This window comes from Molothrus ater, chromosome 3, assembly GCF_012460135.2.
Source record: "Molothrus ater isolate BHLD 08-10-18 breed brown headed cowbird chromosome 3, BPBGC_Mater_1.1, whole genome shotgun sequence".
NCBI classification, from domain to species: Eukaryota; Metazoa; Chordata; class Aves; order Passeriformes; family Icteridae; genus Molothrus; species Molothrus ater.
In genome coordinates, this window is record NC_050480.2 from 96,520,190 (window position 1) to 96,545,385 (window position 25,196).

Here is a 25,196-nt window from a genome sequence, read left to right on the forward strand (position 1 = left end):
ATTCTTAGAAAGGGTAATTCACATATGAAAATCCATTGGAAGTTCAACTTTTGTATTACAATGAAAATAACCAAGTAACTTGGTTTTGATGTTGCTATTGTTATCATACTTAATTAAACCCTTTAGTCTTGTGATGTTAATTGTCATGGTAACTACATTATTAAAATAATTTTTACTATTGCTTAGAATTGTCTATTGTTTCCTCTTTCTTAAAAGTAAGATCATGTAAGTGAAAGGCATGAACATTTAACTGTTTGTAGATTGTTCTATTTCCCATTGACTACCTCTCTATTTCTATTGTAATTCAAAAAAAAAGGCAAAAGAGAGGTGTGAAAAAGGTATGAAGCCCAAAAATAGCTGCTTGAGTCATCAACAGATTGAAATAATTCAGAAAGGTGTTTGTTAGAGAATGAGCTATTTTCCTTAGAGCTATGGGGGTGAATTCTAGAACAGAAACAACTACTCTAAAAAGGTTGTGAAGATCAAGGAGGAAAAACCACACAGTTCTGGGAAGAGTAGGACAGCAGAGAGTTACCTCAGGAAAGTCTGAGCTAGCAGCATCTCAGAGCAACCTGTCAGTGCCCATAGATAGGTCATTGACAAGATGAAGTCAGGTTCTTCACAGTGATGTGTAGTGGGATGACATGACAATGGGCAAAAGGAAACAAGAGGAGATGCATACCAGGTATATGGAAATTCATTTTGACTGTGACGACAGTCAAGTTGTGGATCAAGCTTCCCAAGGAAGATGTGATGTTTCCATGCCTGGAGGTTTTCAAGACTTTACCATTATAAAAAGTCCTGAGCAACCTGTTCTGACCTAACAGCTGACCCTGCCTTGAGAAAGAAGTTGGATACATTTTCCAACCTTAACAATTTTGGGATTCTAAAGTAGTTCTAAGAGCTTTTTAAAAGGTTCTGGGGATAGGAGACAGAGAACACATGATCCCAAAATCTAACCAATTTCTTCTCTGTAACCTGCTTACAATCAAAATGTCTGTTTTGTTTAGATATAGCAAAGTGAATGATAAAGTGAATGTATTTTGAGAAACAGTCTGACAGGCACTTTTGAGAAGAATGTTACCTTCTCCTCCGAGGCAGGTAACAGTAACATGAATGACAATGTTTAGTGATCTTGGGTAAGAAAGATCTGCTCCCAGAGGTTCTCTTGAGAATCTAAAAGCAGGTAGTTAATTCAGCTGATGTTAACAGGTTTTGTCAGAATTTGGCATGGTAAAACAGCATTGCTTAAACAGACCTACTCCTGTAATAGTTATTCAGCTAAATTGGCTTTTCTCCTTTTTGTTGTTTCTGAGTTTTGAAACACACAGCAGACAGATGTGTGTGGTGCAGTGCACTCTGACTCCTGACCTATTTACTGGTGTGTTTCTGGGATGGATGACCCATACCAGAGACCCTCTGGGTCAGCTGTTCAAAAAGCTGTTGCACGCATAAAAAAAAATTACAATCAGCAGAGTGTTAATTTGGAAGTCAGATACTGACAAAAATGGAAGGGTATATTTTCACAGGCTTCAGCTTCTTAAATGGAGGGTATTCCCTTGAAGTTCTACAGAAAGACTTGAAATATGGAGTGCTACTGCTTGACATACTGAATTCCCTACTTCCTCATTGATTTTCTAAAACAACCTTAATGCTGTGTTAGCATCATTTCTCTGTTCATTCCATCTGCTCTGAGGTCTCCCCCACTGTTTCCTAGGAGATATATTGCCACGATGCCTGCATCTGTAAGTCAGTGGCAGATATGGGGCAAGAGCCACGTGGTTAAAGGCATCATTAGTATCACCTGAACATTTGCAGGTTTCTCAGGGGATCCCACCACCCACCATCTCTCAAAACCTGAGGGAGCTCTAGTTTTGCAGTCAGCCACTTCAGAGCGCTATGGGAATGGGATGTTTGGCTTCTCAGCTTTTTCCACTTCTACTTGTTTCTTTCAACATAACACCTCTATTAAAAAAATACTAAAAGTGGGTTCTTTTTGTCCAGTCAGTCTATTTACTGAACAACTGAACATTCTAATCTTATTATCTACACATTTTCATGGGGTTTTGCTTGTTTACAATGTCAGGCTATTGACAGTTTATGTTATGGTGATCAGGACAGGCCTTTTTCATATCCTTTAAGTTATAGTCTAAGAGATGAACTTCAAAATACAATAGTAAGCATAATAAACTGGATATTGCAATTAAACATGAATGACTCAGAATATCAGGGTTACTAAATCTTGCATCTACATCTTCCCTTCTCTTTCCATAGTAGGCACACAGAAATCTGACTATGGCTAAAAATGCACTGAGTCATACAGCATTATTAAAGCATGTTTTAAAAGTATTTTAAAATATGACACTTTTTCACAAGTGACCCAAATATCAGCAATGAACCCTTAATTATAGCCAGTATCAGATTCTATAGAAAATAGTTAACTTTTCCTCATATGTATAAGGAATTCTATTGTTTTTTTTTCAAAATGTATTTAGCTTTGTTTACTTCACAGGGAAAATAAATATACAGGAATTGTTTATATCAAAAAGCAAATGTGTTTTTGTTTAGGCAAAACTGTGAACAAACCAAGATATTCTCTGAATGAACACAAAAGGAAAGAGAATTTATGAAAAAAAAATCCACATAATACTAATCAATAACTTATGGGGGTAGGGAATATATTCATTAAATGAGATCAGAAACCTAGTAAAATTTTATAGCTTAAATGTTAAAGGCCCACATATAGAAGAAATACAGCCATTTTTCTAGATGGCAAGAAGAACATTAGGAAACATAAGATAGCAAGAATTATGATATAGTGAAAGCTACAAATCACTGATAGATATTTCCTAAAAATACTTGTCAGTCTCTTCAAAGTAAATATTTTTACTTTGAAGTAAGTGTCATCTATAAAGTAATGCTTTTATAGATGTTAGGGACATCTCTCAGGTTTTGTGAAATAACAGATATTTTAGCAATTAGGTTATACATTAGAAGTTTTACCCTTCCTTAATTCAGGACACTTAATTTCAGAGTTAAAACTAAATTCAGTTGTTAAAGTGTAGCAATTGCATATTGTCAAGTTTAAATGTGATTATGTGACTAACATTTAACAGTGGAAAGAAAACAAGACAGAAAGAAATACTAAAGTAAATTAATATGCTTCTCATGCACAGTATAACACCAACTATATTTAAACAAGATGCATAATTAATTTCATAATATTTTTGTAATTTCAGCCTTCAGTGACCTGTATTTCAAAACAGGATCTGACAGAACAGAAATCTTCTACACAGTCTGAAACATTGAGAAAGCTTTGAATAGAGTTCTGGGTTTTCCAAGGTTTAGGGAAACAATGAAAAAATCAGAACATTTCTCAGTTGTGTCCTTCAACAAAATGCAGAACATGTTTTGCTAAGAAGGAACAAAGGGGCAAAGCTTTTCTGTTGACAAAAGGTGTTTTGCTATCCCAATCCAAACCTTACAAGGGAAACCCTACTCCCCTCCGTGACTTCCCTCACGAACTACTCTAAAACGAGCTGAAATGATCCATGACCTAGACCTCTGTTCTACTGTTGGTATCCTCAGGTTACTTAAAATAGACAAAAAAATCACTTTTAAACAGGTAGTATGTGAAATGGAAAATCTTTTGGAGCTTGAAAAAATATATATCCCTTTTACTTGTCCTCAGTAAATATTTTGTCAATTTCTGACCATGGGAGGTGATCCCTTTTACTGAAAAAAAGGACACAACTTAGTTGAACCAAAGAGAAAGCAATTTTCAAACTCACTCAGCTTTCATTAAAAGAAGCTTTTGCAAAAATATTGATGATATACTCAGCTTTCAAAAAGCAGAGATAAGCCTAACATTATAGAATATCTATGATTTTTTAAAACCAGGAAGAAAATAACAAAAAAACCTGTGCTTGCTTATCTAGACCAGGACACTCAGTTTTTTTCTATGTCGTAGATGTCAATGGGTGTAATTAAAACAAGCCGCAGAAATTCCTTGGAGACTGAATAGCACTGAAGTTAATAAAAGTAGTTTGTGAAGTGTTTAATGCAGATAAATGAAACCACAAACTGCAAACAAATCAACAATATGCTGTTTGCAATAATACATCTTTAGTATGCTAAATTTACATACTGTTCAACTTTAATCTGGAATTCAGCTTTGATGACATTTACGAGGACCTACTCAAAAAGCAAATACACACAAATATAGAACTACAGACAATTTAAATTCAGAGCAAAACTAAAGCACAGAGAAATGGGATATGCTTCAGCACTGTGAATATTAACATCATCATGTGAACATTAACTAGCTACCCCAATAAGATAAGAATAGTGTAACCAGAAGAATGACAATGGAACACAGTAAACAAACTCAAACTTGGCATATTATGTTTCTCAAATGTTCTCCAATACATTAAGAAAAAAAAGAAGAGCTCCTCTTGCCATGAAATACTAATTCAGCATTTATTCATCAAACAATTTTTGCTGTCTTGGATATTATATTGTCTTAATAAAATATTCCCATGATTTCTCCCAAAATTTTCAAACACAAAAAACCTCATATGGTTTCACTTCCAGTAAAAAATAAAATCTCAGAAACAAATCTTAGATATTTTTAGTCTTAAATCACAGGTCAGGACCCGATTCTCTTTCTAAAGTTTTCATGTACGGATTTAATTTTCCAGCTCAGCAAAATGAAAACATAATTTTTCCTACAGTAGCCAGTATTGCAATCTAGATGTATGGACTAAAAATCAAACATTTCTTGGGGTCATATATTATCTTGAAAATGAAAAAAAGCAGAACTTGAATTCAAATATACCTGATGCCTATACACATCCCTACTTACAAACACAGTGAAGTCATACCCAGATATGATTGCTTTTATCTGAATAAATCTTCACTAAACAGTGGTGTTAGCTGGCCATTTTTGTTGATGGTGCATTCACAGGCCAGCCTCTTAGAGTTGCAATATATTCATGTATCAGTCAACATTGTGATAAAAATAGTTTTGGTTTGTAATAAGGGACGTCTTGCTAGATATAACAGATGCATTTTGCCTTTGATCCATTTGAGGTGCTTCCTGGCTAGAAATTCCAGGTTGGTAGATATATCAAAAGCAAGATGTGGGCAAAAAAAAAAGACAAGTGTTGCAAGAATTGTTATTTTACAGTAATTTTTCAGACTGCATATTAAAAGTATAAACTTCGTGATGTGTTTTTTCTGTCAATTATTTCCTTTGAAATCTGCATTTTTGGATCTGTTGGTCTCAGAAATATCTCGGTGTAATATCTCTGTCTTTTGAGAAGTTCAGGAAGGAGAAGTGAGGGAGCTCAAAGAGATTAAGATTAATAGAAAGGAACTGGATTAAGAGCATGTTTTAGTTCAGAGCTCCCTGAGTCAAGTATCAGAGAAAGGCTGTCAGCATACCTAGGAAATGTGTTAGCCAACACAGTTGTTCTGATGCCCTCAAATTCTAATTCCACTGTGGCAATGTACACAGGAACTTGCATCTACTGAACCATATCTATTCTTGAAATGCATAATAAAATAGTATATATGACTATGTATGAAATTCCAGGTAGGATTAATTCTGTACTCTGTTACACTGAGGTTGTTAGTACATTGCTTTTCCCCCCTGAATAAAATCTGTGAGAGTTACATGGCTTTCTTCTGGAAATCCATATTTTGCTTATTTTTACCTCTACACACTTTCAAAACTTAAAAAGCATATTAATATCTTGACTTCAATAATTTTGTTACCATATGTGCTGGAAATGACTGTGCTTGGTTTGGATATGTTTTACAAAGTACAACTATGTGACGTGCATTGAATTTATGAGAATTCTGGCAGCTAAACTGCTAAGTGCTTATTTGAGAAGAAGTAATGATTAATTACAGGTGTGTTGTAGAAACATCAGTTCCTGTAGCAGATAATGAACATTATTTCATTTGATATCAGAAAAATTAGGATGAGCAGTGCCTTACATAGTTTAACATGGTAGGAAAAAAAAAACTACTTTACAAGCACTTGCTTATTCCAAAACTTCACAGCATTCTATCACATATTGCCCAGTTAACCAACTACATCCTATTTTCTATTCCAAGCAATCCTGTAGTTATGGTTGATTTCAGGCAACCACTTATTGACACTTGTGAAAGCTGCCTAGCATCACCAGGCACTGGGTGATTCCTCAAAACACTGGCAATCCTGATGTTCTACAGGAGAGGCACAAATGACAATGATGTTCAGAGAACAGATTATTAATAATCAGCAATACATCACTAAGTAAGGTATGTAGGGTTATTACTTTCTTATAGCTACATCAGTCAGAGATCTAACTGTTCTATGGCTTGTTATGATGTCTGTTTCTGCACATTTTCAAGAATCGTACTCCAACTTCTAAGCAATTTCTACTTGCCTTTCGAGTACCAGTGTGTTAATAAAAAGACAAAAACACTGTAGCACAATCCTATTACAACTATTATAATGAACCAGAATTTTTGCTTTTGATGTTGAGCCTTTGAACTTTTTTGCTTTGAAATTTAGTTATAAAACACACAAGTCTACCACAGAGAACACAGCTTATCTAGAGGGAACAATACCAAAAGGGATTTTTGGAAGGGAAATAAAGACTATGCAAGATGGTAAATATTTTCCCTTGTCTCTTAATATTTTACCAAAACCACCAAGTCCTATGAGTATAGGACTAAATTGATGTAATTATTTTAAGCTAAAAACAAATAAAACAATGATATTAATCTTTAAGGGAAAATTTAATACAATCCATCTCATACCTTGTTATGTGTCTGAGTTTGTCCAACCAGGATAAGGATATTTGATGAGATAATTGACAGGCAGAAATTGATTAGAATTATGGACCTCTCAGATCTGATGTACCTGTTAAAAAAAAGAAAAAAAAAAGAGAGGGGTATAAATTTTATAAAAGGAAAACAGCTACTAAGTCACACAAAGGTTTGATTTAGTTCTTGCATTAAATATTGCAGATACTCTGAGAGGTGTTTCTTTACATGTGCTCAGAAAGAGAGAGTTATAACAATGCAAACATGAAAACTACAATATTTTGATAGATATTGCACAATTTCCTCTTAGTATCTCGATCTATTTTAAAAATAATCTACCAATGATTCTTTTGAAAACCACTGGCAACATGTTTCTAACACCATACTGACAATAATGGGCTTACATGCATTCATGTCAGGAACTTCTTATGCTCTCTGCTTGTCCCTGGGAATATCCACAGCTGGCACAGACCATTCATAATTACTAACTTCAGCAAAAATATGGTGATTAATATAAACAGAAGATTTGATCCACGATGTATAAATAAGATGCAGGTTAGTGGATGATACTGTGGCAGTGAATTTTGAAACATGTTATTGGGACAAGGATAACATTAATCTTGATGTTCCAATAGTACTGTAATATACTTATAAGACTGAATACCAAAAAATATCCAAATGTGTACAGAACGATTAAATTATAGCAGTGAACATCACAGTCACCCTTGCAAACTTATCATATTCATTTTACAAATATGTTTAGGATGAAAAAGTCAAAAAGTCTTATCACATATTTGATTTCAAGATGCAAGTGTTCTCATTTTTCTGTATACAGTCCTTCTATATGCTACAGGACAAAATGAGAATGATTATAGTTACAACTGAAGTGCCCTTCTGACCTGATTTTTAGAGCTGTTAACAGTAAATGCTGACTACTAAAAAAAATGGAAGTTAAGGGTGGTCAGTTCCTCTGAAGACCACGCCAGATCTTTATATATGCTATGACCACTACTATATGCTTCTCACTGGAGTTCAGTTAATATTGCTGTCTCCTCCTGGGATGTACACCCATAGCTGACTCTGAGGAAGTAATAAAAAAGGCTGTTGAACCCACAAGAAATGCTGAGCTTTGGTCATGAAATTAATTATAGTCCTTCTTGCTTGCATATCAAGAGATGTAGATTACATTTTTCCAGTTAGACAGAACAACCCAAATACCACAATCCACATTCTTCCTTAAAATATAGCAACCTACTGGTTTGATGTATTTCCAAGCAAATACAAGAAGTCCTGTGTGCCTTTGCTCACACAGAGAGCCCACTGCTACTTTCTAACTTGTTAACTATTGATTCACCTGGGCCAATTCCCAACACCGAGTGCCCATGGATTACAAAGGACCTTAGTGGTTGAGTAAACGCAGTGCAACAGGAGCTCACAGCATTGACTTAAGCCATAACACATAACATTTTATCTCCACTTAGAAATTCACAGAATCATAGAATTATAGAATTGCTTGGGTTGGAAGAGAACTTAAAATCACCCAGTTACAACCCCCTGCTATGGGCAGGGACACATTCCACTGGACTAGGTTGCTCAAACCCCCATCCAAACTGGCTTCAACACTTCCAGGGATGGGGCATCCACAACTTCTATGGACAACCTGTTCCAGTGCCTCACTACCCTCACAGTAAAGAATTTCTTCCTTGTATCTAATTTAAATAATGGATTAGACCAGTTACACTGAGCATGACAGTATTTCTATCCAATTGCTAAATATACTGGGGAGTGCAAAAATAACACTATAATTCTTTAGATGGGAATTATATCCTGAAGTACTCTCATTCTTAGTTTTGACAGACAAGAACTGATAATTTTTATAGTCTTTTATGATAACTTATGTAACTGGATATTCTTAATAATTATATATATATTTCTAATCCTCAGTCTCTGTGGTACATAAGAGTGATAGAGAAATGGGTGCAAAATTATCAAGCTGCTTCTAAAAGCAAAATTCTATTGGTTGGTTTTAGATTACTCTAGAATTTATTGTTTCATCCCCTTATTTCTTATTACTTTCATAAGAATCTATTTTACTTTAATTATTGAAAAAAGCGAAACGAGAATCCATGTTCACTTTTTAAAAACATTTATTACTTTGCATGACTTTTTATCTTATTTTTCTGCACTAAGACATTATGCTACTTCTCATTACTTCTCAGATTAATTTAGTCCATAAGTATTTATTGCAATTTTAAGTCAATACAGTATTTTAATATTGCATACAAAGGATGGAAAGAAAATCTATCACTGGGATGTACCATCACACTATTTAAGACTATTTAGTTTTATGGTCTTTATTCAAACTTATAACTGATGTGAACAAACTCGAAATCAGCTGACTGAATCTCCCTAAATGCGCCACTGCAATATTATTTTATTTATAAGTTTTGTTTAAAAATGTAAATGGGAGAAAAGCAGCTAAAGATATAGGCCAGAAGCCTCACATGAAATACATCATATATAAGAATCCTGCATTTAGCACTATGAATACCCCATCAAAAGAGAAATACCATTCCCACTGAAGTGGGGAAGAGTGGGCTCTACCATCATTAGCAGGCCAAACCAGTAAAACTGATCAATCTCATGAAAAAATGCATCAAAGCATGCACTACACTTTCCTCACTTTCCAAACAATAAATGTGGGCTCTAATGCTCTTTTCAAACTGCAATTCAAATAAATATAACAGTGTATTTACATTTAGCTTTCTCAACCCATTACATACCTCCATAATGCTGCATAGACAACTGCTAGAGTGATCAAAGCCAAGCAGGAAAGACCACTGCCTACTATTAAGGTCACTGAGGGTGTACCAGATGATTCCATGATCTGTAAGTTACAACAGGCAACCATGAAGAAAAAACATCCTCAGCACTTAAACCAACAAGTCAAATGAAAAAAAAAAGCAAAAAGAGCAAAATTAAAAGCAGACAAACTACCGCAGATTGTTTTGGTAATATTGGTTATGAGGGAGAAATCAACTTAATTCCAAAACTGATCCCTACATAACTCTGAGATCTGCTTAATACATTCCTCAGAGGCCTCTGAGCTTTAAAATGCCTTGTAATACCTACATGATACTTTGAAAAATAAACTAGTAATATTACAGGGTAACAGGAGACTATGATGTTAGCACAAGTTTAAATGACTCTCCAGTTAACATCAATTAAAAGACATACTTCTCTTCAGAATAGCAATATTTATAATTGTGCATTAAACATACAGCTTGGTTTCACTCTAATATATTGAAGACCATCCAGTAATTTGTCCCATAATTTGATTCATGCTTGCTGCAGAATGACCAAACTTTCTGACTTTTAATAACTTTGACTTCAATCCACTGTTCTCACATGCTTAATTTCCTTGGGCCTAGAAGGAATTGCAGGATATCTATGGCAACAGTATCATAAGCCTTCATAAAAAAAAGCTTCAAATTCAGAATTTTTTCATTTTTACTCTGTGTGCTAATAAAAAATGAAAATAAATTGATGACCTTGAAAACAAACTAGCTTTCCCTGCTCTAAGGGAAGCTATTATCCTCAGGTATCAGGTCAGTTTTTTCCTCTCTCTATATATGTGCTCATATTCTGAAATAGACATGGGTTCTACTAATAAATATGGAAAAAAATTTAGATCTAAAAGTTCTAAAGGATATCATGCCTGGTTTACTTAAATGCTTTTTAAGCTTCAGGGATGTATTGTAAATTACATTTATCAAGGTATCTTTTGCCACCCAAATAGAATATAAGACAGATGTACTTTTAGGCCATATCTCAGGCAGAAAGTAGTATTTTATTTCAACCACTTTTTTCCCAAATGGATTTACTTTGCTATTAAAAAGAGTCTGTTTGTATGTTTCCAAAACCAGGAAAAGGAAATCATGCTTTAGCAAGATAACTTCACAAATACTTGCTTTTCAGCTATTTTTACATTCAATAATATTGGGAGTGTCTGCTCATACACTTAATGTCCTCTCTTTCTCGTGAAAGCTTGATTATTTTTCTTACATCATATCAACAGACTACATAGAAAATCTGTGCTGAAAATGTCCAATGCAGATCTGCAATCTGTTTAACTACAGTATCTAGGGTTTTCCTACCAAGAGCAATAATAGAGACCTGTACGTTCCCCTAATCGTTCAATACAAAAGTTTTCTACACATTTGCACCACAATTACAAGGCTTTCTCTAAAAAATTTATAGAGTTCGAGAGCATGCAAATTTCACTAGGATTTAGTTGTATCACAGAATCTGGAATTCATTTATCTGAGACACCGAAGACACCAGGAGACTAACATTTGACTACCTGCAATATTAAACAATTCCTCAATGCAACGTCTGCAATATACCTGAGAGGAAAGCTGGACAAGCTCCCCCCTCCCCCCCGCAGTCCCCCCCGCATTCCCTTTTCCATTAAAACTGGATTTTTTCCCCCCCTCTTTGTTACTTACTATTTCTCTAGGTTGCTGAGCCAAAATGGCGAAGGTAGAGAGACGATCACATAAGCATTTCGTATGGGATGCATCGGTAAGCACAGTTTTACATCCCTGGGTGGACCAGGTTCCCAAAGAGTCGTTCCTGCAAAGGAGAGAGAGAGGAGGGGGTGGGGGAAACGGGGGTAATTACGCCTGTCGGCCGGTTCCGCGAGGAGACAAAGCAGCGGGACGGCGAGGAGCGCGCCGCGGAGTTGGCGGCCGGCGGCGGGGACTTGTTGTGGGGCAGGGCGGGCGCGGGCGCGGAGCTGTCCGGGCGGCGGTGCTGAGCGCCCGGCCGCTGCTGCGCGGAGCCCCGCCAGCCGCGGCAGCAGCCGCCCCCTGCGCTGCCAGCCACCTCCGAGCCTCACCAGAGCACTGCGAAAAACTCATCGGGGGAAGAGGGGGAGGCTTTGTTTCTCTCTCTCTCTCTCTCCCTCTCTCTCTTTTTTTTTTTTTTTTTTTCTCCTTTTCCTACCGGCTCTGTTTCTGGCCTTTTGTGAGAAATGTGATGTTCTGTAGTTGCGGTGTCTTTTTTGGTCCCTTTCTTTCTCCACTCCCCGCCCCCCCCCCCCCCCCCCCCCTCGTGTGTGTGGCTAGGTTAAAAGCATGTGGTTCTCAAACGTCTGCCTGGGTTATGCCAGTTGGACCGGGAGATGCCGGATCTTCTGTTCTGACTGCTATTTTTGCTGAGGATTTGGGATTTTTTTTTTTTTTTGGTTGTTGTTTTTAGCTAGCAGCCTTAGAAATTTCACCCTGGAAACGGCAGCATCAGATGCCTCCAACTCTTGCCTTAGCTCCAGCAGAGGGGTGGATTTCAGTACAGCAGCACACATCACCAAAGAGACACACGAGTTCGCCCTCCAGACATCACTCAGCCAACTCGCCTTTCCCCGGCTCCCTCCCCCTTCTCGAGTCTTTTTCTTGGGGTGGCAGCACCAAGCTAACCCCAAGCCAAAGCACTCAGTCGGTGGCACCTTTCACCAACCACCCCTAAACAAAACACGATGATTAACACAGCCCCCGAATTCAATTAGACATTCAATATGCTAATGTGAGGTCTGAAACCCACCCCAGCAGAACAATAAAAATGGTATCAACCCACGTTTTCTTTGTGCAAGCAAGGAGAAGGAGAGGGAGAGACAGAAAATCATCTCTCCTCTTTCCTGAACTGCGGTGGGGAGGGGGAAATATTTTCTACAGGAAAAAGGGGTTGGTTTCAACTGAAGCAAACATATTATCTTTACATGTGTTATATTTAGAGAACAACTGGGTTTCTTTCATCTTTTTTCCCCTTCTTTCATGTCCAAGGAGCAACTGCAGTGACTCTGCTGCCAGCAACAGCATGTGTGCTGTCAATTCCTGTCCATTTCACCTCAGGTCACTAAATGACTTAAAAAAAAGAAAAATGAAGGTCGAAGAAAGCAGGAGGGAGAATAAAAATTTCCAGTCCCCGTGACCACCCTTGTTTCACCTCTTCTGCCTTGACAACACACCTCTGTAAGTCATTCTATATGCCAGGGCCCTCATGCAAAGGCAATTTGTTATCCCAAAGCCTGCTCTCAGAGTGCAGTTCACCCCAGGCCATCTCAGCATTTTGTGCCACTAGTTTTTGAACACACCAGATGTAACCCTTACACACTATTGTCTTTGAAACAGAATCCTGTAATAAACAAAACAAGCAGTGACTGAGGGAAACAATTGAGAGAAAATCACCAATTCTTCAAGCCACTAAAGCAGTTTATTAGCTTTCCCTTGCAAATTGTGTTTTTCAGAGAGCCACAGCCTAAATCAACATCCACTTTGAAAAATAGAGTTACATATTTTAAACTCAAAAGCATTATCTTCTGGATAACTTAAACAATTTATTTTATTATCTTTCTTGTCTCCTCTCTTATTGTGGCACACAGTTAAGGCCAAATGAGATGCATTTATCTTTTCTGATTAAATACTAAAGATTGATAGCTTAAGAGAAATTGACATATTTAAAAACAAAAGGGTGGTATTATTCATCCTGAGAATAAGATTTAATAAATTGAATTCACTCTATGCTGAAAAGCATTGGATACACAATATATCCAGTTAGCACTAAATCCTTGCAGATGGTGTCCAATGCACAAGAGTTAAAGAAGTTCAAATTATAAAATCACAGACACCAGTTTCATTTAAAACAAAGCATCTGTTAAAATCATAATTATATTTAAAGTACTATAAATCATGGGCAGACCAGCAGATTTACACTGGTTCATTCAGTTCTTCAAGTCACTTGCACAAATAGAAATTTCCAGTCATAGAGTAACTGAACCACAATTCAATACATATTTTGCAAAAATTTTCAATACTACTGAAAATTTTGTAGAATTTCCAAAAGCAGTCTGAAATGAACAAAGCAGTCTAATTGGACTCCAAAATAAGATATCATGTCAGGAGCCAAGTCAGTCTAATATGGACACTTTTTGCATTTTATTGTTCATGTTTTTCAGTGATACACTTCAATTTATTGCTGAACAGCATTATGTTTTTATATGTTGCAGATCAAAATTCATTAAATAAGTTCCTTTCCTCTCTTCTAATCAGTGCAGCTAAAAAGAAAAAAAAAGCCTCATTAATAAATACATTTGTAGTCTGTTGAAATTACAGCTAATAGAAGCTGCACAGAATGTTACACTAAGTCCATGAAAGAGACTGAGCAATGAGAAGGACCAGAAGAAAAGCATAACTGCAATTTGTTGCATGAGGCTTACGCCAGCAGAACAGCAAAAGCATGATTACTAATTCCCTCAGAGATGCTGGTAATTTTGACTTGTTGACATAAAGTAATGATTTGGTTTTAGGTATAAGTAAATAAAGAATGGAAATACGGAATAAAAATGGATATATTGCATTCAGTACATCTCAATGCAACACTTTTTATGAAGCACTCCATCTATGATCTGTCCCTCTTGTAGTGCAACTCTTCTGGTCTAACCAGAATCTATCTCACACTTAGAAGCTTCATTCCTTTTCAGTGTGATTTTCTTTGACTATGTGTCTAACATTTAGGGTTATCATATGAATATGCAAAAGGGCACCTATTATTCCTGTGGATCTTTCTTGTTATGCAGAAAGCTATAAAGGAGTGACAGGTACTATTAACACATGTTCTATTTTTATCTAGGGAAATTATTGAATTGAAAATATCTAGCAAATATAGATGTAGGTTCATGCCCATTATTGGCAATTTTTGTACTCCTCTACTGAGTTACAGATGATTTAATCAACCTGGCAGCAGTCCCATGATAGAAGCAAAGGAATTCCCAAGAAGCATAGATTCACCATTGCAGATCTTGTGTCATCCTGCAGTTGAGGCAGGGAAAAAAAGCAGAAGAATCAGGGAAATAGGGGGAAAAATTCTAAATAGGATGTAATTTGAGCCTAAGGATTTATGGCTAATATGGCATATCGACCAAGAACACCCTCAGCTCCAATGCTTATCTGTAAGTGTGCCCTTCTCCAAGGAGTCTTGCAGCTAGTGGAATATGGGAGTGTCTTTTCAGTACCTTTTCAGAGTTTAAGGAGAGCTTCCTAGTTCTATGCAACAAAAACGATGGCCAAATCCTATACAGAAAATTATTTTAAAGGTGTATTATATGGAAGGAAAAAAAAGTGAGTTTTACTCACATAATGTATTACAAAATATTGCATAACTATGCTCAGTACTGAAAAAAACCGATATTACTATCTCAGATATCAAAAGTGAAATGTTGTTTTAAGACAGGACCATCTTTCTAAAACAAAAATTTCACTGATGACACAATTGCTTATCTGACAATGACAATCAGGCCACATTTTATATTCTAGAAACTGTTTCCTTTATTTTGTAGTATTTGCCTTGGTCTCATGGCATGGTTATTAACAACTTACTATTTTTTTATACAATTAATAATATACATATTTTACTAATTGTATTGGTTTGTTTACTTTAACTTCCTGATATATAAAAAATCAGTTTTGACTTTGTTATCAGACACACTCACTTAATAAAGGACTTCACCTCACACCATACACTATCTACTTTATTAGTGTATTTTGAAGCAAGATTTTTCAAATGAAAGATTTTAACTTTTCTATGGAGATTCTGTGAGACAAAGTAGCTAACAACACGTAAGCAAACACTTTTCCCCAGACTAGCAACTAGTGATCCAAGTAGTTGCCTGGGTTTTGATAATCATAAACAAAGAGTTAACATCTTGCTATACATCTACAATAGTAGTCTACTCTAGTAATTTCTTTACTAATTGGTAACTGGCTAAATTAGGATAAGAAAGCTTTTTGTTGTATTACTTAGCAGCAAGAAGCTGTTATTTAATTATTTAATTACAGCTTTGTAGAAAGTAAACTACACAGAATTTAAGAAATTATAATATTATTTCTGCTGAGATGATTTTAATTCTTCTTAATTCTTGTGTGTGTACATTTCTATAATTTTATTTTTCTGTTCAACTAGATGCTGTTTTTCCTTTGGGACAGAGTTTGATATTCCAACTTCATTCTCAGTAAAGAATGATCTATAATGATAAAAAGTACATGGAAAATGCAAATATCAGAATTTTTTAGCCAGCAAAAGGCAAGAAAAAAGCTTGTGGCCCTTATGAATAGCAGGTTATAAATATCACTGTGCCTGTTCAGATGTTCTAGCTGGCACATTAGTGAAGATGAAGTCCTTCCCACACCTGCTTGCTTCTTTACACCTGGATCTAAAATCCCAGAGAAGCCATAGAGAAGGCTCAGTTGCAGGAGTTGCCTTTCACTTGTGCATGTTCATACCTCTGAGACATGACCGAACTCCTAGCATGCACAATTTCTTCTGTGATCAGTCCTATTCCTACCAGCACTATATGGCAACATCTGGTTTATTGCCACAGTCTTTCCTAAAGTAAAAAAGTAATATAAAGAAAAAAGATTAAAAAATAAGACAAAGAATTCGTAGATATGAACACACTTTCCTTAATAATGTCACCCATAAAACGGCAATTTTAAAAAGTATTGTTTACCCTGAAATTGTTAATATGATTAATGTTAGGTCATTATGACTTAGGGCTTTCTTTCCCCTCACAGAACTAAAAAAAAAAAACAACCAAAAACCATGAAATTGTGGAAATGAAAAAAATAAAACTGAAAAAACCAACTGCCTTAAGATTACATGTCTAAAATACTGCAAAAGTCCCAAAAAGGATGTCTGAATTTCTCTGGTGTCAGAAAAACAAACTGGGAGATGAATATCTTGCAATTGGATTTCCAACCAGAATACTATAGGAAGTTCATTTTCCCAAAGGCTAAGGCCACTTTTCTAATTCAGACATTGAATTGTTTAATTTTCCTCAAAGACATACTTGTGAACATCTTTTTTGTCAAAGAAAACAGAAATCTTTGAAAATTTAATTTTCTCACTGCTCTTTATATTAAAATTAAATCCTATATAAATAATTGTTTTGTAAAACAAACATGCATCTGGGCTGAAAACCAAGTCTTATTTTAATATGATTTAAACTAGAGATATTAAACTGTAAAAAGTAGGATTTGTAACAGAGACACTGTAGTTATAAGCATATATTGTTAGATTAACTTTCTAATAATGTACAACTTAAAGAAAGCTCCATGGGAAGGATCAAAAATTGCCTTGGTTATCTGTTTAGCTGCAATAGATAAATGATTCATCAAAAGGAGAATTATGGAAGTGAGTATTAATGTTTGTGGTAATATCTTATTAATTCCTATATTTCCCTGTCCATACAGTTTAGGGTGTGATCTAGCACACAGTATGTTTGAAGTGTGCTGTAATCAATAGTTGCCCTTCTAATAGCATACTGCAAGTCTATCAATGCGTAAAATGAAAAGAAATTTTAAATAAATTAAATTACAAAACCAGGATGAAACAAATACTAGAAGTTTCCTGCCTCCTACTGCATAGTTCTTGATTAGTGGTCCTCTGTACTACTGCTACTACACAGATTTATCATTATTTGAGTTATGGGATTCATTCATGTGTTTGAACAATATTGGGTAAACAACAGTCCTTCACTCTATTTCTGCATCCTAATAAGCCCAGTGGATTGCATTTGAACAAGACCATTTCCTCCCCTTCTCAAAATTATAGAGAAAATCTCCTAAGAAGATGAGTATGAGTATTGGTGCATCAAAAATTTGGAAGGATACCAATCACTTTCCATAGCTTTATCTCTGTCTGACTCTGCAGATGGTCTCAGAGAAAGTACAATTGAAGTACTGTGTACACAATGGCCAAGGATGTTGGTGTCTATTTAGAATTTTTGAGAACTATGTCTCCTTTCCTCATGAACCCCCAGAATGACTGGTGCAGACAAGAGGCCCCACTTCCCTCCCAGGTTATCTTGAATCTTCCTATCTTGTCTAGGAAATCTTGTTGAGTTCTTAGAAACTATGTGAAGCAGAGCTCTAATCAAACTAAAACAGACTTATTGTGTCAAATTGACAAACCATACTATTTGTGAATCTGTGTTCATGAAAGTTCCTATTAAACTTCATGATCAGACTTAGTGTTTTACAAGTAAACCACATGATTTGTGAATCTGTGTTCATGGAAGTTCGTATTGACCTGGACCAGATTTATAGTGTTGAACTGGTAAACCACAAAATTGATAAATCTGCAATTGAGAATGATACCCACAGTACTGGTACATCTGAGATCTCATTGAATTCAATCAGACTTAGAGAACTGAATTGGTTATAATCAGAAATTAAGTCTAGCTGTACTGAACCCCTTTGATCTCTGAGGACTACCTGGAAAGTAAAAGGTTTATTTTCCTCCCAGTTTCTACACTTTTAATGCAACACAGTCCTTACAAAATCAGTAAAATCTTTCATGTTCTTTTGTTTAGCCTACAGATATGTATATAGCTTTATGGTGAACCAAGGAAAAATTGTCATGTGGTGCTTTCCAGTTGATCAACCAAAAAAATCTTTCATAATGTACTATTATTCACATGGACTCCTAGCAAAAAGGAACCTTGTAAATTGCCTATGGCCAGAGGCTGGGAAAGGTTAGGAGCTCAGAAGTTTATCCTGGAAATTAATAATGTCAAAACTTGGTATCTATTTTTAATGTTTCTTCCAAAAGACAAGCAATAAAGCATGGTATCCTTAGTTCAAGTTTCAAGGCCAGCATTACAAGCAGGGAGAGAAACAGGTGTGAAACACCTGAGGGAAAGATAAGAGATTTGGCTTCTGTTAGTGTTTCTGCCACAACATCCTATGCTATCCTACATTATGTGGGCAGACGAAACCAAAACCATTACATGTCCAACCTCCTCAAAGAATGCTTTGGATCAGACTTCAGAGATACTGACCATAATGTAGGAAAAATGTTAAGACACATAATAAGAATGGCAGAAGCAAACATGTTAAGTGGTCAGACACTGTAATGATGCTCATTGCTGTCGTGATGCATGTGAGAGAGAGCTCTTCTTTGCTGCTAGATGTTTACACACTACCTTTCAAAATCTCAAGTTACGTTCACCTCGGACAGTGGAGAGTCTCCCTCTTATCTTGTAGCTCAATGGTTCTGAGAATATGTGAGTTCAATTTCATGCTGTTTCTGAGGGGTGTTGAAAGGATAAGGACTTGCAGAAACGACCTAACCCCAAACTACAGCATATTCGTATGTAAGTAAGTAGGTGTAAGAGTACTTTCACACCTTCTTGTTGAAGTAGAATTATGCATCGGGCCAGAAGGTAAAGCAAAGCAAGGACTTTGTAGCCATAGTGCAAGAAGACAGGGCTTGGCATCTTCATTCCAGTTCCTGCCACATTCAATGTTACTTACTCTGCAGATTAAGCATTCGAATTTCAGTATTCCATGTTCTCTGAAGATCCTCAGATTTCATATTTGTTCCTTCATATCTTAGCTGTATGACTAAGAACACTCATAGTTGTCAGCATCTCCTCCCCTGTATCTTGTGATACCACCTGCTGCTCTTACACAATCCTACTGCATATCCAACAACTGTTATCCATGGGTTCTTTGAAGAACATGCTGTGGGCTATGGCAATTGGAGATAAATTATTGCCCTAGTGTACAATTTTAAAGAAAGAAGACCTTTTTCTGTCTCCTTACACTTTGAAAACAAACTTAACTCAAGCCACATTGAGATAAAACAAACAACAAATCAAAAAATAGGACATAGTTACAAATGTTTGTAACAAAAAAAAAAAGGGAAATAAAATAAAACTGACATTTGCTCTACTGACATGGAGATTATGTCTCCCCTTTTATCCAGCTGTTAGGCTGCAACATTTCTTAAAAATTCGTTTACAAAGAGTTCTATCTTCTCTATATGTTAGGCCTCAGGTTATGTCCTTTTTCTTGTGTAAGACACTTGCTTTTTATAACCAATCCTTTTTTGTAAGTCCTTCCCGGAAGCCTAAACAGATCTAATCTGTTTTTCTTCAAATGCATTGATTTCTTTCTTATTTGGGAGATTATCTGATCACCCCTTTTAATTAAAATGAGTATTCTTTTTCTTAGAGATGTCTCTTTTTTAGATGAGATGTTATCTTTTGTACCTCACTGGCCAATTAACAGCTGCTTCAATAAGAGTAATCCTTATCTCCCTATTCTCTCTTTGGTGAGTCAGCATGCATCCTGGCTGAATCTGCACCAAATGTTTTACTGGTTATCAGGCTGCACATTAAAAACACATTTGATACAAATATCTCAGTAGGAAAAAGGCATATAGATTGCTCTTGGCTCTTGACTGAGATCAGACACATCATAATAAGCCAGTGACAAGGGGTTGTAAGGATTGATGCTTTACATTTTGGTTAGGTATTTTCTCTTCCGCAATAACCTTAATTACAGAATGTAAAACAGAGCAGTTCTTTCCCTTTCAGATAGTCAATATTTAGTTATAATAGGAAAGAATAAGATTACTGGTGAATAACAAGCCTCCTTACTCCAAAATGTCCTGCAGCCTAACGATTTCATTCTTATAGCATGGAAATTTCATTCTTGCAGCACAGAGATCCACTCCTCTCGAAATGGCCTTGAATCTTGCAATGATGAGACCCCCACCTTGAGTCTCTCCCATCTTGGGTGAGCTTTCTAACCATTGAACTACCAGACAAAAAGCTTACAGTACAGGGCTTCATACATGTGCTGTCCATGTTCTAAGCATCAGCCAATTCACTGTTAATAAAAGCCACAGTCAAGACTGACAGAGAGATAACGTCCTTAAGTACCATGATGAGAGTTGATGCTAAGGTTCTTCTGAGCATTTTAGAAAAAACAGCTTAATATAAACCACAAAATATCCTCTGGATTTAAGATTCTCCAGAGTTGTACAATGATTGGAGAGGAGGTTTGGCAAAGCACATTAAGGATTGAGTAGTGGGTATCTCTGTATCTCATACAATAACTCAAACAATTAAAATGGGGCAATGCAACAAATCTGAGTGAGCAGTTGAGATGCGCTGACTTTGTATATGCCCAGCTCTGAGGAAATTAAATGCAACACAGCTAAACACAAAGCTTTTTCAGAGATTCTATGATCTGGTTAAAAACTGAAAGTAAATAATCCAGATGTTGCTAAGCTGGTAGATGTAAGATGTATATTGAAAACTCTCTAATTCACAGACCTAACTTCTATATCACTATAAAGTAATGTGTCATTTTTGTCTTTACAATTTCAGTTTTAAGATGTGGGAAAATCACTGTCGTTAAACAAAGTCAAGTACAGATTTAGGAAATGGAGGTTCTCTTGTTAAAAGAAAAAGAAAATGCAAGAGACACCTCCTTAGTGAATTTTTTAGCCTCTTCTAAGTTAATCTTAGCACTGATGTTCTTGTCTTTTGGTCAGGTTTATTACCTTGGGACTTATTAATGTGTCTGCTTAGCTTCCAAACTCAAAGTACCCTCTTTGGACTCCAGCCACGTGAGGTACTGCTCATCTGAATCTTCCTGAGTGCTTGTATGTACAAACCAACTGCCCAGAAAGGTAAATTACAGCTAAGCAATGTTTTTAATAACTCTTCACACCTGTGTAATGGTAGTGTTGCCTAAAAAAAAGCCAGCTGATGATTATAATCTCTGGAGATAACACCCTAAGTGTTTCACTGAGGTTTTGGCTAGGAGTGCATGAAAGAAGGATACGTGCATCACACTGCACAAAACATGAAAACAGATGCTCTGGAAAGAGTGACGGTCTGCACTGTGCCACGTCTGAACAGCAAGCTTTATGTACTTGGGATTGTGGCCACTCAATAGTAAAAGGGCACATGTTGCAGAGGAGGCCACTGTGGTCCTCAAGGCCCACAGGTGGATTCTGTGGACATGCTTCAAATTTAATCTGCACATGTACAATATGTTTGATACATTCACAATGCAACAGATAATTTGCATTTGTAATAACAATATATCTGGAAGTCTCAGAAAAATTTACTGCACTGAATACTACAGAATTTAAGTCCTCTTACTCGCCTGGTAAATCCATTTCAGCTAGTCACATGCCAGCTAGAATGTTTAGACAAATGTGACTGCTGGCATTAAAAACTGAATAAATTGTTTAAGAGATTGGACAAGTGCTTTTTTTTCGCAGTCTAAAAAAAGGGAAGAGAGGAGGTGTTGGGGAGTATGTGCCTTAAGTAGGTGCCAAGAAAGTGCCTGAACAAATGAGTAAAGATTACTAGCCTATCCACTTTCATCTCCTCAGAAATTTTTTGTTTGTGTGTGTCTTCCTGATGGGAAGTAGCACCAATACTCTACAGATACAAGAGTTGTAACAATGAGGTTATCTTCTATCTACTCACAAAACTGGTATAGGCTTCAGCCTTCAGATATAATAGAAAAGAACTGAAAAAGTGTTCTACAATAATCAGTGTTAGTACACTAATGATTATGTAGCTTTCAACAGAAAGCCTTGAAACAGACAGTGTCATATTAAATCTCAACATAAGGCAGAGATCAGCTCTAGGACTGAAGGCCAAAACCAAAATCTGAAGGTAAATTTCTTCTACCTTAAAAATAAATACAACCAAATACAGTGCTATACCTATTTCCTTCCATTTTCACACAGAGGTAGAGATGCTTGCAGCACTTTTGATATTTATCAAACTGTATCACTTAGGATATTGAAAATACATGTATCTAAAACATATACAATAAAATTATTCAGTTAATGTTGCAGCTTTTTGTTCTCATTGGCGTGAAAGGCATATCTCTTCACGTCTGTCTGTCTGTGGTATGTCACATATGTGGCATGCTTTAGCTGGAAACTCAAATCTGAAATGCCTCTCCCTTCAGTCAGACATAATATTGTAAAGAGAAACTGCTAGAGAGCCTTTTTACATTTTGAAGTAATTTACATTCTGTTATGTTCTCACACTACTTGATGTTTTAAAAGTGCAATAAAAAAGAATACAATTAATTTGGATTACACTACTTGATCTGAATTACACACAGACTACATAGTACATGAAACGTATTAGCTAGAATATATCTCCTAGAAATTACATAATGAGAGCAGTTGCAATTATTGTCTGTGCATGTAGTATTCAGGAAATGTCATGAATCCACCTCATCTCTGTGCATGCTGTATATTGATTGGACCTGTCAACTTCAATGGAATATCCTCAGTATAACTCACATTAGAACCTGGCACTATATTTTGATCTCTCAGACAGCTAAATGATATCGAAAATTACATATAAGCAAACATCTTTCTATTGACTATGCATTGGAGAAAACTCATGCGTATATTTTAATTCAAAGATGCTGGAGCATGTCAAGTGCATGATGTGTTCTTCAGTTATATTCATTTTCAGCAGGGGTTTGGAAATAGCAAAAAAATGACTACGCCACTCTAAAAAAGTCTGTGGTGTGCCCACATTTTGAATGCAGTATGCAGTTCTGATCTCTTCCTAACTCTAACAGATCTAGTGGAACTAGAGGGATCTCTGGAGAACATGGGACAGCTTTTATAAGGTAAGTCCCTCCAGTCTGGGTAGGAGGTGGTTGAGGGAGCTCTGATAATATTTGTAAGAGTGCCATGGTAAAAGTGAACCAGAAAATACTGTTATTCCTTGTAATACATGATCTAAAGGCATTAAATGAAGTTATTAGGTTGTGTATTTAAAACAAACAATAGGAGGCAATTTTTTTTTCTCACAGGGCATAGTTAAATGATGGAGGCTGTCACCACAGGAGCTTATAAATGACAGAAGATTATGTGGACTGAAAGAGCAATTAGATAAACTCACAAACAAAAAAAATCTTATGAGGCTACAGCACACAAAGATAAAAAACCTGACTGTACATCCCAAATGTGTCGGAATTTAGGATGCATACCAGGGGAATAGCTACTAAATAAGTACCTTGCTATTAAGTACTCTTCTAGACATTTGTTACCTTGCTATTAAGTACTCTTCTAGGCTCTGTAGCAGGCAGGATGCTGGGGCCAGACTAATCTTTTGCCTGTTCAGCCCAGTTTATGCTTAAATTATTATTCCTGATTTAAATGATTTGCTTTCAAATGAATTGTATTTCAGTTTGCTGCTCGTTTCACATTGCATGTATGTAGTTGAGGGGAGCATATCCACTGCTGGCACAAATGGCAGTGGTGCTCTCTGGCACAGTGTAAAATGGGGTTTCCCAAACCAGGGCAATATCAGGGAAGCTAAGAGAGCTGACAGAAGCCTGCAGCTTGTGTGGTAGTGGCTGACAAGACCTGGGCAGGGCCAGAAGCAACAGTGAACAAGCCCCCCAGTAAAAAAAGAATCCCTCAGGGAGCACTACCAGTCAGGGCATGGCATGGCAATTGGTGCAGGGTATGCAGGAAGAGCACAAAAACCCTGCAAGCTCAACCAGGAAGCAGTGGCATCCACCTGGCAGAAAGCTACAGCCTCTCTAAGCTCTGCACCCAGCATGACTGATGCAGCTGCCCACAGTGCTCCAGGGAACATGCTGACACTCAGAAGTCAGCTGCAGGGTGTGCTCTGCAGAAGGGAGGAGTGAGCACACCCTGGGGAGGGGCACCCAGGTAGAGGAACTCCTTTGGTTACTTTCATGCTCCTTTGACAGAGCATGAAAGAGAGAGAGACACCACTGGAATTTCACTCTGCTTTCCCTGTGACAGGCCTGACAGGCAGAGAGAATGCACAATATGGAGGATTCCCTGTCCACTTTTGCCCTGGCAGAACACACTTAATGTCTGGAACAGCAGGCACATTTTCTCTGACTTTTCAGGTGCCCTGGCCTAATAGTGTGAGGCTCTGTAAGTAGACCTGAACAACAGCAAGGACAATGGTTCATCTAGCTTGGAAGTGTCACTGAAGTCCTGAAAGGAAAAGGAGTCCAGGAAGACCAGACATTCCTCAAGAAGGAAATCTTAAAGATGAAGGAGCAGGCCATTACCACATGCCAAAAGACAAACTAGAGGAAAAGACTGCTCTGTTTGAACAGAGAGCTTTGGCTGGAACTCAGGGTAAAAGGAGTATATTGCCTTTGAAAGAAGGGGCGGGCAACTCAGGAAGACTACAAGGATGCCAGAAGGTTATATAAGGAGAAAATTAGAAGGGGCAAGGCCCAGGTAGAACTTAATCTGGCTAATGTTGTAAAAGACAACTAAAAAACACATCAGCAACAGACAGAATCTACTAAAGGGAACTGAGGGAGCACTGAAAGTGTTCACTAATATATTTATCACCAATATATTTATCACCAATTTATACCAATATTTTATCACCAATTATTTACCAGCACTCCTGGCTAACCAGGGCAGAGTCAACTGACTGGAAGCTGGCAAATGTGACTTCCAGCTACAAGGTGGACCAGAAGGAG

The 25,196-nt window shown here is 36.7% G+C and overlaps 1 protein-coding gene across 6 annotated transcripts in view; it reads right to left on the bottom strand.

Annotated features, from left to right (window-relative positions):
- The window catches only part of ADGRB3 (adhesion G protein-coupled receptor B3), a 446,791-nt gene that overhangs the window by 85,502 nt on the left and 336,093 nt on the right, over positions 1–25,196 (bottom strand). For all 6 annotated transcript variants that reach the window (XM_036381331.2, XM_054514463.1, XM_036381328.2 and 3 more), the window contains 3 exons: positions 11,328–11,454; positions 9,603–9,706; positions 6,814–6,916 (listed from right to left, as the gene is read on the bottom strand). In XM_036381331.2, the coding sequence (XP_036237224.1) occupies positions 6,814–6,916; positions 9,603–9,706; positions 11,328–11,454 (334 nt within the window). The remainder of the gene's footprint in view (positions 1–6,813; positions 6,917–9,602; positions 9,707–11,327; positions 11,455–25,196) is intronic.